The 14,487-nt window shown below is 39.3% G+C and overlaps 1 protein-coding gene across 6 annotated transcripts in view; it reads right to left on the minus strand.

Annotated features, from left to right (window-relative positions):
* Positions 1 to 134: 134 nt before the first annotated feature.
* The window catches only part of NIPA2 (NIPA magnesium transporter 2), a 32,567-nt gene continuing 18,214 nt past the window's right edge, over positions 135 to 14,487 (minus strand). For 4 of the 6 annotated variants that reach the window (XM_088145002.1, XM_088145000.1, XM_088145003.1 and 1 more), the window contains 5 exons: positions 12,204 to 12,434; positions 11,244 to 11,300; positions 5,850 to 5,940; positions 4,884 to 5,044; positions 135 to 3,790 (listed from right to left, as the gene is read on the minus strand). In XM_088145002.1, the coding sequence (XP_088001128.1) occupies positions 3,153 to 3,790; positions 4,884 to 5,044; positions 5,850 to 5,940; positions 11,244 to 11,300; positions 12,204 to 12,342 (1,086 nt within the window). In that variant the 5' untranslated portion in view covers positions 12,343 to 12,434 and the 3' untranslated portion in view covers positions 135 to 3,152. Of the gene's footprint in view, positions 3,791 to 4,883; positions 5,045 to 5,849; positions 5,941 to 11,243; positions 11,301 to 12,203; positions 12,435 to 13,637; positions 14,116 to 14,487 lie in introns of those variants that run through there. The other 2 variants (XM_088145005.1, XM_088144999.1) reach the window with 2 other exon arrangements.

The raw sequence follows: 14,487 nt of genomic DNA on the forward strand, positions 1-14,487 counted from the left end.
TGCAAGTCTGAAAGTACAATTCTCTCGCCTTCACCTTTACAGCCTACTGTGGGACTCAGGTCCCTTCTGAGCCTCTTGTTCCACCTACTGTGCAGCTGCCAGCTATGCTGTCTCTTATCTGACTGTCCCCTAGGCAGCATTTCTTTGCCCCATCTCCCAAGGTCCTTCCCACATTATATATTGTAAGTCGGTGCAGTCACATGAAATCACACCTGACTTCATCACTTAGCAACTGTGTTCCTGGGCCCAATTACCGTCAGTAAGCAAGGACTACTTGTTCCGCAGAACACTTAAAAGCCGCTATAAGAAATACTCCACATTGTATTTCCCACAACACATGCCTTCAGTCACTATGCAAGCATCTGTCTTTGTTCCATTCCTGTTGTTTTCAAAATTTTGAGAGTTTTCTTTTTCTCAGAATGCAATCAACTGCCAAACTAGTGAAGGTAGATTAAACAATTATAGTTCTATGGCATTTGATGCTCTCTTCCCATTACATTTCAGTAGGATGTTATTTTTTTCTTAGCTCAGTCATAGCTAACTTCTATCTTCCCAATTTTGGAGGTCAGCTTCTCAATTTTTTTCTTTTCCATATAGAGGCTGAAATACAATCTACAGGCACACTTCCATTTACAAACGCATATTCCTGGCTTCTACCTGATAACTTGTCTCTGCTTTAGATGGAGTAAAAAGGTATATTAATTTTTTACTGTATTTGGGGAGTTCCAGAAGAGCAGAGGAGTCAAGCTACCCAAGTAATAAGAACTACAGTGAAAAGATTAGAAGAAAAAAAAGGCAACAGTTCATTTTATTCTTCCCTCCCACTTTCAATGGGAGTCTTAATTTGCTAATTGTTACGCATTATTCAGTAGTAATCCCAACATGAAACACTTTAAATACTTGAAAGTATTAAGTATTCATGTGTATTTTGGGTATGTGGTAATACAGTGGGGCAAAAAAGTATTTAGTCAGCCACCAATTGTGCAAGTTCTTCCACTTAAAAAGATGAGAGAGGCCTGTAATTTTCATCATAGGTATACCTCAACTATGAGACACAAAATGGGGGAAAAAATCCAGAAAATCACAGTCTGATTTTTAAAGAATTTATTTGCAAATCATGGTGGAAAATAAGTATTTGGTCAATATCAAAAGTTCATCTCAATACTTTGTTATATATCCTTTGTTGGCAATGACAGAGGTCAAATGTTTTCTGTAAGTCTTCACAAGGTTTTCACACACTGTTGCTGGTATTTTGGCCCATTCCTCCATGCAGATCTCCTCTAGAGCAGTGATATTTTGGGGCTGTCACTGGGCAACACGGACTTTCAACTCCCTCCAAACGTTTTCCATGGGGTTGAGATCTGGAGACTGGCTAGGCCACTCCAGGACCTTGAAATGCTTCTTACGAAGCCACTCCTTCGTTGCCCGGGTGGTGTGTTTGGGATCATTGTCATGCTGAAAGACCCAGCCACGTTTCATCTTCAATGCCCTTGCTGATGGAAGGAGGTGTTCACTCAAAATCTCGCGATACATGGCCCCATTCATTCTTTCCTTTACACGGATTAGTCGTCCTGGTCCCTTTGCAGAAAAACAGCCCCAAAGCATGATGTTTCCACCCCCATGCTTCACAGTAGGTATGGTGTTCTTTGGATGCAACTCAGCATTCTCCTCCAAACACGACAAGTTGAGTTTAGACCAAAACATTCTACTTTGGTTTCATCTGACCATATGACATTCTCCCAATCCTCTTCTGGATCATCCAAATGCTCTCTAGCAAACTTCAGATGGGCCCGGACATGTACTGGCTTCAGCAGGGGGACACGTCTGGCACTGCAGGATTTGAGTCCCTGGCGGTGTAGTGTGTTACTGATGGTAGCCTTTGTTACTTTGGTCCCAGCTCTCTGCATGATGTTTCCACCATTCACTAGGTCCCCCCGTGTGGTTCTGGGATTTTTGCTCACCGTTCTTGTGATCATTTTGACCCCACGGGGTGAGATCTTGCGTGGAGCCCCAGATCGAGGGAGATTATCAGTGGTCTTGTATGTCTTCCATTTTCTAATTATTGCTCCCACAGTTTTTCTTCACACCAAGCTGCTTGCCTATTGCAGATTCAGTCTTCCCAGCCTGGTGCAGGTCTACAATTTTGTTTCTGGTGTCCTTCGACAGCTCTTTGGTCTTGGCCATAGTGGAGTTTGGAGTGTGACTCTTTGAGGTTGTGGACAGGTGTCTCTTACACTGATAACAAGGTCAAACAGGTGCCATTACTACAGGTAACGAGTGGAGGACAGAGGAGCCTCTTAAAAAAGTAGTTACAGGTCTGTGAGAGCCAGACATCTTGTTTGTAGGTGACCAAATACTTATTTTCCACCATGATTTGCAAATAAATTCTTTAAAAATCAGACAATAATGATTTTCTGGATTTTTTTTCTCATTTTGTCTCTCATAGTTGAGGTATACCTATGATGAAAATTACAGGCCTCTCTCATCTTTTTAAATGGGAGAACTTACACAACTGGTGGCTGACTAAATACTTTTTTGCCCCACTGTATATACAAACACAGTTTGTTCTTTGGTACCTTCATAAAATAATAGCATTTTTCTAAGTAATGGCACACTTGTGTGCTGATACCACCTAGTCTGTTCCTCAGGAACGTCTGGTTCACTGATTAAATATAAACATACTTGGTTGAAACTGAAAATTATCTCCTAGGATCTAGCACGTATAGGTGCAACCAACCGTAAACTGTACAAACATAGATTGTATATTGATTAATAGCAGTGCCTCATAATAAAAAGACATTGCATAATTCAGCAAATTAGCACAAAAGATTGGTAGGTGTGTATGACCAATAGATCACTGCTTCATCAGAAATAAAGCATTTTATTTGTTAAAATTGTCATTAGTGCAAGGGTCTTAAACCAAAATGGAATATTTACATGTTCATACTAAGTTAAGCAAAAAACAGAGTGAGGTTCTTTAGTATTTTTAAAGTTAGAGTAAGGCAAATAAAAATCCACCACTGCTCTTGGTCCAAGCTAGTCAAACCTAAAAAAAAAAATGATTGTCTATAGTACTATTTAAATACATCTGTTTGAAAAATGCTTTAAAACTGGCTTTTCACAAGGAAACAAAAGTTACAGAATTGGTCTTTTTAGGAGGATGACAGGTTTCCATTTCTCCTAGAAGATATTCCATCAGGGGATTGTAGATCACTTATGTGGGTTGCACTTTCTTCATCGTGATTAAATAGTTCGTATGTGTTTGGCAGACAGCCATTTATTCCTTTGTCATCTTTATGCAATGTCACAGGCAAAGTTGCTAGGGAAAAATTGACATCCTTAAAGGCATGCAATAAAAATATCCCTACTATTATAGTGATAAAGCCACTAAATGTGCCAATAATGTCATCAGCTGCCATGTGTTGCCATTCCTTGAAGAGGATCGCAGAACAGGTTAAAACAGATGTTGTGAAGAACACATAATATATTGGTGTCACTATAGAAGTGTTGAATATGTCCAGGGCCCGATTTAAATAATTAATCTGTATGCTTATGCAAACAATAAGACTTAGCAGCAGAATCCAGGCCAACGGATGTTTCAGCACAGGTTGTCCAGCAAAAAGTTCCTTTATAGCAATGCCCAAACCTTTTACACAGGATACAGATAAAGCTCCAATGACTGAGCAAATTGTTATGTACACGAGAATGTTGGTCTGCCCATGCCGGGGTCCCACTACAAAGATCATGATCAAGGATACAATGACAATGAGTGTTGCAAAGACCACAAAACCTGAAATATTAAAAACAAACATGGCATGCTGCAATTGCACATGCTAAGTAATAACACATTTTGAAAACATACAAACACCTGGAGCCTGTCAAAAGTTACATGATCAGCTAAAGAAGGGCAGGAACTCAATTTGGCCAAAAGTTACACTTTGTAGAGTGGTGATATTTTCTTTCGGGGGTGGGGTGGGGTGGGGTGGGATGGAAGAGGTTGACGGTAGTAGATTTGTATAGGTTTAATACGTATATTTTCAGTATAGGGATAATAACATCTCCACATTTCTGCATTTTGCCAAATTTGATGAAATAATATTTGTGGTGGGGGGAGAGTCACATACGATTTTCAGGTAGCCTACCCGAGTTAAAGGCAGGAATGCATGGGAAAGTATCCCTACCCTATCTGGCCTTTACTAATGATGCAATTTTATATAATTGCATCATTCAGAATACATATATTTCTTCATAAGGATACCTAAGACCTTCTTAGTTCTAGCTGTCGGCTAAACCTATGTTGACTCCCAGTAAAAGAGGAAAGCTTCTCTGTTGGATGCTCAGTTCTTAAATATCAATGCCATTCTGATAGCTCACAGGCTCCAGAAAAAAGGAAAATCTTACAGTAATCTGTGTCATGGAAAGCACAGTTACTGTCTGTCTAAGCTATTTCTTGCTACAACTTCGAACTTTGCAGCTCTAAACCACTTAGTAGTCCTCCACAAGTGTTCAGACAGTATAAGTAAGGGTTAAAAATGAGCTATGGGGTTGAAGATGTACTCCAACCCCATTCTGAACATTCACAAATGCCTCTTCAGATCTTTGTGCATTGAGCATTAAAGTATATACAAGCGCTGTAAGCATGTTCAGCTAAAAGCATTTGAAAGCCTCACTGATAATCCTGTCTTCTCAGGATCTCCAGTTGTGGGGCAGCTAGATACCTGCAACTGAATGCAGTTACAAATCCAATGCAGAACTATATAGCTCTGTGAAGAGATACTCACAGCAGGACTAGCACATATGCCCTGCCCCACCATTTACATTCCTCACTTGGGCAGAGAAGTACTACCTCCTTGAATTTTGAGCAGATCAACCCGTTCTCTCACCTGGATCGCCTAGCTTGTGGGAGATTTCATTCAAGGTTTCAACTTCCTCTTCTTGGGGTGCATGAATGACCATCACAGTTGAACCAAGTATGCTTAACAAACACCCAATTTTTCCATGTAGATTAAGCTTTTCATTTAAGAAGTATGATGAAAGAATGGCACTAAAATATACAAATATAAATTAGACATCAAGCACTGTTCTTAAATCATAATGTAACAATTACATGTATGTATTGTTACAGATTAGAATTGCTATGTTAATTCTTTTTTGCATTTTTTAAAGGCTGAAAGCCATCTGAAGGCCTTCTACCTGGTTTAGAAGGCAGGATACCTGTATTCTAAAAATGTTGTGAAAGAACCTTATTTAAAATAAATTGAAAGGCTTATTCTTTTGACAAAGGCCATTTATTTTCATGAAATAAGAGGAAGAGGCTACCTTACACTTTAAAATCCATTTTCAGAAGCTCTCTAATCCGCCAGATCAGATTTTGAGGGCATTCACAGGGGCTTAAGAGAAAGTAAGCAAGGGCTTTCTGGTTATGCCACTTTAATGATAGATTCATTTTTAATTTTTAGATATTTTTAAATTAAAATAATCCTGATTACTCCAAAGAGAAAGTACTATATCTAATTTCAATTCAAACAAAATATTAAATCTAGAAGCATGTGGGCATACTCTCATGCACAGAATATTAAACTGAATTGCTGATAAATTTTGATTCTAATGTACCAAGATTTATCTCCAAAAATCATCCATGTTGTAGCTTCTTTACAAGCAACTGGTGGGAGGAAAACTGGATAGTAGCAATGACATCAAGATAGTAAATTATACTGAAACATTCAAAAGAACAAAACTTAAAGCAACTAAGCCAGATTCAGAAACCCAGTTCTCTGCCAGCACAAAAGCAAGTGTCTAACCAGGCCTCTTGATGATATTTAAGGAGACAGATGGAACTACCTTCTTACCTTACGAGAACACTGAGAGCTCCCAATGGGGTCACCAATGTAGCTGGTGCAAATGCATATGCAGCAAAGTTAGCAACTTCGCCAGCTCCCACTGTAGAAAAGACAGGGAGGGAAGAGGTAAGACAAACTGAAGAACAGTTTTCATTGCTGTACCTACTATTTTAGGTAAAATTCATCCTTGGAAAAGAGTAAATGAGAAAATAAGGAAAGGAGAGGAGAAGCCAACTACAGAGCAGCACCTGAATAGTCTGTGGTAGAAAGGAGATTAACAAATGTTATTAAAATACTGCTTTGCAAGGAAATGACAGAGTTTAATAATGCCACATACCTCCCACATTTCTGCTATTAAATAGAGATGCGCGATACTTTGATCCAAAACTAACAACACTGCTGTGCATCCAGTTCAGGCACCCTTGTTGTACCTGCTGACTACTCCTTAAGGCAGCTGTGCCTTTTCTTGGGGTCTTATGGTAGTTCTGTGGGCTCAGGAAAATACATTTTTGAGCTAAGAAGCCATCAACACACCAATCTTGCCCGCTTTGGATCTGACTATTCCGTATCTAGTATTAAGTATTTGGATTTCACTGAAAAGAATGTCAGACTCTAATTTCTGATCTATTTTTATGTATATTAAACTTTACATCAAAATAATCTCGGTAAGTTTCTAATTCTATAAAGAACATCGAACCAATGCCTCTTATACATCAGAAAGTAAAGATTTTCAGCACTTTGTTACTGGCTGTTCCCAGTAAGACTTTCTGGTTGGCTTCAGACATATCATCATCATCATCATCATCATCATCATCATCATCATCATCATCATCATCATCACGATGACTGGCTGCACAGTCAGCCAGAAGTTTAGGCTGGATTTGGCATTTTTATCCACCTACTGACTGACTCTTTCCCAAGGACCTGGGATAGACAGATATTGTTGATGGTGTTAAAGGTATCATCGCAGGATGTAAGCTGTTCCAAGTAAAGCTGCCTTTTGCAATTGACTGATGGTGATTTTGTCAATGCCGATGGTCTTCAAGTGGTGCTCCAGATGTTTTGGGATTGCACCCAAGGCACCTATCACTATTGGTACTATCTTTGCTTTCTTTTGCCACAGTCGTTCTATTTCTATTCACAGGTCTTTGTATTTTGTGATTTTCTCCAGTTCTTTCTCTTCTCTTCTGCTGTCTCCAGGTACTGTGATGTCCACTATCCAGACTTTCTTGTCTTTCTTATCAACAATTGTTAAGCCTGGGGTGTTGTGTGGCAGGTGCTTGTCTGAGTATGGCAGGTGCTTGTCTGAGTATGGCAGGTGCTTGTCTGATGACGATGATTAGATTTTTTATCCCGCCATTCAGATATGTATGCATGTACCGTATTTTCCGACAATAAGATGCCCCCATTTACAAGACGACCCCCACTTTTCTAACCCAAAATTAAAAAATCAATATTTTAAAGATAGTGCAGAACACATTTTTATTTAGTAATTAGTTAACATTTACCTGATACACTTGGTGGGAGGAGGTCCAAACCGTCTCTCTGCAGCTCTATTTCCAGGCTCTTTTACATAACTGATTACATTCAAGCATGAATGAAACTGCAGATAGCATGTCTCTGCAAACAGCCTTCCTCTAATTGGTTTGTTCAGCATCAGCTGACGTCAGTTACATCAGGCTCGTGACTGGAGAAAGTCTGTTGGGAATCAAGCTATTTCACTCGTGTTTGGAGGCTAGCAATAGGAGGAAGCCTCTCTGCAGAAACAAAGTATGGGCAGTTTTGCAACCGTGCGATTCTCGGCTGACTTCCTTGAATAAGACGCCCTTCAGTTTTTAGGGTAAGGATTTTAGAAAAAAGTATCGTCTTATAGTCGGAAAAATACGGTTGTTGTTGTTGTTCAGTCATTAAGTCGTGTCCGACTCTTTGTGACCCCATGAACCATATTGCGCCAGGCCTTCCTGTCCTTCACTGCCTCCCTGAGTTTGCTCAGTTTCATGCTCACTGCTTCAGTGATGCTATCTAACCATCTCATCCTCTGCCGTCCTCTTCTCCTTTTGCCTTCAATCTTTCCCAGCATCAGGGTCTTTTCCAAAGAGTCCTCTCTTTGCATTAGGTGACCAAAGTATCTGAGCTTGAGCTTAATTATCAATCCTTCCAATGAGCAGTCAGGGTTGATTTCCTTTAAGATTGACTGGTTTGACCTCCTAGCAGTCCAGGGGACTCTTAAGAGTCTTCTCCAGCACCACAGTTCAAAGGCATCAATTCTTTGGCGCTCAGCCTTCTTGATGGTCCAGCTCTCACAGCCATACATTACTACTGGAAAAACCAAAGCTTTGACTATGCGGATCTTTGTCGGCAAGGTGACGTCTCTGCTTTTTAATATGCTATCTAGATTTGCCATAGCTTTCCTCCCAAGGAGCAAGCGTCTTTTAATTTCATGGCTGCAGTCTCCGTCTGCGGTGATCTTGGAGCCCAAATAAATGAAGTCTGTTACTGCTTCCATTTCTACCCCTTCTATTTGCCAGGAATTGATGGGTCCAGATGCCATGATCTTAGTTTTTTTAATGTTGAGTTTCAAGCCAGCTTTCGCACTCTCCTCTTTCACCCTCATCAAGAGGCTCTTTAGTTCTTCTTCACTTTCTGCCATTAGGGTGGTATCGTCTGCATATCTGAAGTTATTGATGATTCTCCCTGCAATCTTAATTCCGGCTTGTGATTCTTCCAGCCTGGCATTTCTCATCATGTACTCTGCATATAGGTTAAATAAGCAGGGTGACAGTATACAGCCTTGTCGTACTCCTTTTCCTATTTTGAACCAATCGGTTGTTCCGTGACCGGTTCTAACTGTTGCTTCTTGGCCCACATACAGATTTCTCAGGAGACAGGTAAGGTGGTCTGGTACCCCCATCTCTTTAAGAATTTGCCAGAGTTTGTTGTGATCCACACAATCAAAGGCTTTTGCATAGTCAATGAAACAGAAGTAGATGTTTTTCTGGAACTCTCGTGTTTTCTCCATGATCCAGTGAATGTTGGCAATTTGATCTCTAGTTCCTCTGCCTCTTCGAAACCCAGCTTGTACATCTGGTAGTTCTCGGTTCATGTACTGCTGAAGCCTAGCTTGTAGGATTTTGAGCATAACCTTGCTAGCATGTGAAATGAGTGCAATTGTGCGATAGTTTGAGCATTCTTTGGCATTGCCCTTCTTTGGAATTGGAACGTAAACTGACCTTTTCCAATCCCGTGGCCACTGTTGCGTTTTCCAAACTTGCTGTCATATTGAGTGCAGCACTTTAACACCATCGTCTTTTAGTATTTTAAATAACTCAGCTGGAATACTGTCATCTCCACTAGCTTTGTTGTTAGCAATGCTTCCTAAGGCCCACTTGACTTCACTCTCTAGGATGTCTGGCTCAAGGTGAGTGACCACACCAGCGTGGACATCAGGGAGATTAAGATCTTTCTTGTATAGTTCTTCTGTGTATTCTTGCCACCTCTTCTTAATCTCTTCTGCTTCTGTTAGGTCCCTGCCTTTTTTGTCCTTTATCATGCCCATCTTTGCACTAAACGTTCCTTTGATATCTCCAATTTTCTTGAAGAGATCTCTAGTCTTCCCCATTCTATTGTTTTCCTCAATTTCTTTGCATTGTTTATTTAAGAAGACCTTCTTATCTCTCCTTGCTATACTCTGGAAATCTGCATTCAGTTGCTTATATCTTTCCCTTTCACCCTTGCTTTTCACATTCCTTCTTTCCACAGCTATTTGTAAAGCCTCATCTGACAGCCATTTTGCTTTCTTGCATTTCTTTTTCTTTGGGATGGTTTTAGTTGCTGCCTCCTGTACAATGTTACGGATCTCCGTCCATAGTTCTTCAGGCACTCTGTCTACCAAATCTAATCCTCTAAATCTATTCATCACCTTCACTGTGTACTCACAAGGAATACGATCTAAGTCATACCTGAGTGGTCTAATGGTTTTCCCTATGTTCTTCAATTTAAGCCTAAATTTTGCAGTAAGAAGCTCATGATCTGAGCCACAGTCAGCTCCTGGTCTTGTTTTTGCTGTCTGTATAGAGCTTCTCCATCTTTGGCTGCAAAGTATGTAATCAATCTGGGTTCGGTATTGACCATCTGGTGATGTCCATGTGTAGAGTCGTCTCTTGTGTTGTTGGAAAAGAGTGTTTGCTATGACTAGCTTGTTCTCTTGACAGAACTCTATTACCCTTTGCCCTGGTTCATTTTGTACTCCAAGGCCAAACATGCCTGTTATTCCGATTACTCCTTGACTTCCTACTTTAGCATTCCAATCCCCTATGATGAAAAGGACATCTTTTTTTGGTGCTAGTTCTAGAAGGTGTTGTAGGTCTTCATAGAAGCGGTCAACCTCAGCTTCTTCAGCATCAGTGGTTGGGGCATAGACTTGGATGACTGTGATGTTGAATGGTTTGCCTTGGATACGCACTGAGATCATTCTGTCGTTTTTGAGGTTGTATCCCATTACTGCCTTTCCCACTCTCTTATTGACTATGAGTACAACTCCATTTCTTCTAAGGGTTTCTTGCCCACAGTAGTAGATATAATGGTTACCTGAATTAAATTCACCCATTCCCGTCCATTTCAGTTCGCTGATTCCCAAGATGTCGATGTTCAGTCTTGTCATCCCATGTTTAACCACATCCAGCTTGCCTTGGTTCATAGATCTTACATTCCAGGTACCTATACAATATTGTTCTTTACAGCATCGGACCTTCTTTTCGCTTCCAGATACATCCACAGCTGAACGTCCTTTCGGCTTTGGCCCAGCCGCTTCACTCTTTCTGGAGCTACTTGGAATTGCCCTCTGCTCTTCCCCAGTAGCATATTGGACACCTTCCGACCTGAGGGGCTCATCTTCCGGTGTCATATCTTTTAGCCTTCTGACATTGTCCATGGGGTTTTCTTGGCAAGGATACTGGAGTGGGTTGCCATTTCCTTCTCCAGCAGACCACATTTTGTCAGAACTCTCTGTCATGACCTGTCCGTCTTGGGTGGCCCTGCACGGTATAGCTCATGGCTTCACTGAGTTACGCAAGCCCCTTCGCCACGACAAGGCAGTGATCCATGAAGGGGAAAAATACGGTATATATGTATATATGTTGTACAAGGCGGCAAACAAGCCTAATACTTCTGTCTCCTATTTTCCCCACAACAACAACCCTGTGAGGTGGGTTAGGTTGAGAGAGAACAACTAGCCCAAAGTCACCCAGCTGCCTTTCCTGCCTAAGGGAGGCTTGGAACTCACAGTCTCTTGGTTTCTGGGCCAGCATCTTAGCCACTACACCAGGCTTAGTATAATGTATGAACTATTCTCTCCTGCTAAGGGGTTAGGCTAACAGCCAGTTTCTAGTTTTTCCGGTTACTTACTTGACAAAAGTCCAGCCCACCATAGCCACTCTTTAAGGTACGCATGGCCACCTTGTCCTATTTTTTTTAAAAAAAGAAAAGGATGTTGTTATGATCTATTACAGAATACTATACTTCAATATTACATGCACAAGTTCTTTTAAAAATTTCAAGCTAGTCATTAAAAATTCTTGGACAAGTTAATGGCCACATTTAATACTGAAGATCATACTGTTGTTACAAAGCAGAAGTGGCTGTTAAGTCTAATTGACAAGGCATGATTGAGAGTCTAATAGCCTGTGGGCATGTGAGAAAAAATAGATGTCTCTTTATGCATTTTAGAGGGAAAATAACCACCATATCAGCAAGGATGTAGAGAGTCCTTTCATTCGCAATTTAGGATACGAGCTGGCAACCTGAGGCCTTCGGCCCTTGGGCATCCCAGGAAGCCAGCTGTAGCTGTATTTGCCCCAAATCTACTGCACAGCTTCCTGCAATTCTGATGTGGGAAACACACTAAAAGTACAACACACACTCTGAAACAGACAGTTTAAGGGGGGGGGAATCCTAAACTCCCCTCAAAACCTCAAAACAAAATAAAATAAAAAATTAGAAAAGTTTAGCCCCAACTCTGTCTTATTACCCTACTCCCTTAAGCCCTCAATCATCTATACAATATTAAAGGTGACCCACACATTCATAATTAAGGCATCTATGGAGAAACAGGAACTTTCCTTGCATCATGTAAACCAAAACCATATTTTATGATTCTAGAGGAAGCTGAAAATACAACTGAAAGCTAGCTTTAAAGAATTAAAATAAGTACTCAGAATTTCGTCCCATATGCTGAATTCTGCATGAAATCAAATACCTATTTAAAAGCTGATTTTATGTAACACTGAGAAAAGGAATCTTACATAGCCTGTAAGGATGCACATTTAATCAAACACTTGCTTAACCCTCAAGACCTCAAAATTTTACCTGCTCTCATAGAGCCTTTTCGGGCCAATCGAAGGAGACCTTTTTTCTTCAGGATGAAACTCCCTCCAATAAAAAGACTGGAGCTCATGGCCAAGACAAGACCAATGTAGAAATCATATTTTCCACGACTCTCAATCATTTCGTCAGCTGCTAAAGCTTTCCAAACTGTTACATTGATGAAGGAACAAAGCTGCTGCTGATATTGGAAGCAAGATGACGCCAAACTGGAACCTAAAAGAAGTATATGCTGTTATAACACAGTACATCATAGCGATCAAATACATAGTGTGGTACATAACGTATACCTTATTTAGAAAGATTTTCCCATTAATTTCAGCGGAAGGCATAGTTCCATATAAAGATAGGCCTATGGGCACATCCATTTCAATTAAACATGAATTTTCCTGTAAAATGCATTAATTTGCTTCATACGGGCAAGATAATCCACTGCACCAGTGCATATTTATTCATAAAGGAATTGTCCCAACCAGTGGCAGGGTTAGTCCTGCTTATTTAAAACTGCAAATACAGAAAGAGCACATTAAAATATCTCTCAACACAGCACTGTCTGAATATCTGAATTTTACAGTTCAAGAAATTTTAGATTTCTTTTAAATTTTATTCAGAAACTTTATACACCTTTGTCATCCATATGATTATCTTCACCCATAGGATCAGGTCTACATGTTAACTGTGTCAGAAGTCCTCCTTGTATGTCAGTTACTAATCTCTGTCAGTGAATACACACAGAAAATCTTGGTTGTGGGCTGATTCAGTTAATGCTGATTTGGTCCCGTTAGTATTTACATTCAAGATGGCTTTCAGAAATATTTGATCTATTGCAATTCATCAAGCAAGTTGGGTAATCTAAAACAGTTGTAATGTATTTATTTGTATCCACCTCATTTTTAAATATGCCTAATATTCCATTTTTTTACATTTGTGCGTAACATATAAATGTACAACCTATTTAATTTCCAAACTAATTAATACCCAAATAATGTCAAATAGATGATCCACAAGCTTAAACTTCACAACATTCTGAAAATTGTATACCTTGAACTTTTTATCCATATGATTTTGTTAACACATGCAGTTTCTTTCAAAATATACAAACTTACAAACAAGTTTTTTTTCCTTTGCCTTAATTAGTTCCCATAAGCATATATAGGATGACCATTAAACCAGAACTATACTAAGAAAATCAATTTAAAATTGATTGAAATGACACAAAACAGTGGAAAGTTAAAGAAAAAATAGTGAAATTCTATACAGTGAAATGATATACTATACCAAAATAAAAATACAATAAAGGAACACTGTAATAAATTAAAGAATGTTCAACTAATAAAGGTATTAATAGGAAACACAATATAAGAAAAAAGATTAAATCTTATGAAGTCTCATCTCAACACTGAAGTGTTTTATATTTACCATTCCACTGGAAAATCCAAAATCTTTAGATAACTTCCTGGTCCAAAGTTCTCAAAAGGTTTTGAGATTGTCAAAATAAGAGTTCAGAAGTACTCAAGATTAGTGGAGTTTGAAAAAAGAGAGATTACAAAAATCCAAACTTTCAGTGACATTTTAAAAGCAGTATAATTATAAAAGAGAAATGCCAAGTCCGAGCACAGTAACTCTTCAACAGAGCAGGGTGTGATTAGAAGAGTCCACAGAAAGGAAGTGTCAAATGAACTTCCTGATGAATTCTTGCTGCATGTTTACTGATCAGTCATAAAAGTCAACAAGAAGATTCTTGCAGATCGCCACACCTATAAATTTTTTTTAAAAAAAAATCCTACCCAAGCAGGAAATGCACTATGGTTACCCTGTAGAGAACAAGAGAAGCACAGACTGCATGTATTATAATTATAAGTCTATTTATTTGAGTTAGGATAGTGCATATTTCCAAAGCAAAATCATGTGTCACACTATTATGAAATAGATTGACACATGATTTTGCTTTGGAAATATGCACTATCCTAACTCATGTCATTCTAATGCCCTTCAAAATGGGAAACTGACCCAGGGAGAAAAGTACTTCAAATTACTTAATTTTTCATATTGTAACTATATAATGTTTGATGGGGCCACATTAGCTGCTTCAACAGTGGTTACTATTAACATTATTGTTTTAAGAGAAAATGAAACAATTTCTTGAAACTAAAAGAATTTTCTTATTTTACAAGTATCTTTCATTGTATTTTTTTCTAGGCGCCCAGCTTTTACAATTTCATTAGACAAAACTTGGCACACAATTTCCTTCAGAAGAACGGCAGATTTC

The sequence above is a fragment of the Python bivittatus genome, unplaced genomic scaffold (assembly GCF_059951505.1).
Source record: "Python bivittatus isolate LINGU-HERP-01145 unplaced genomic scaffold, Pbiv_v1 ctg000350_np1212, whole genome shotgun sequence".
Taxonomy (NCBI): Eukaryota; Metazoa; Chordata; class Lepidosauria; order Squamata; family Pythonidae; genus Python; species Python bivittatus.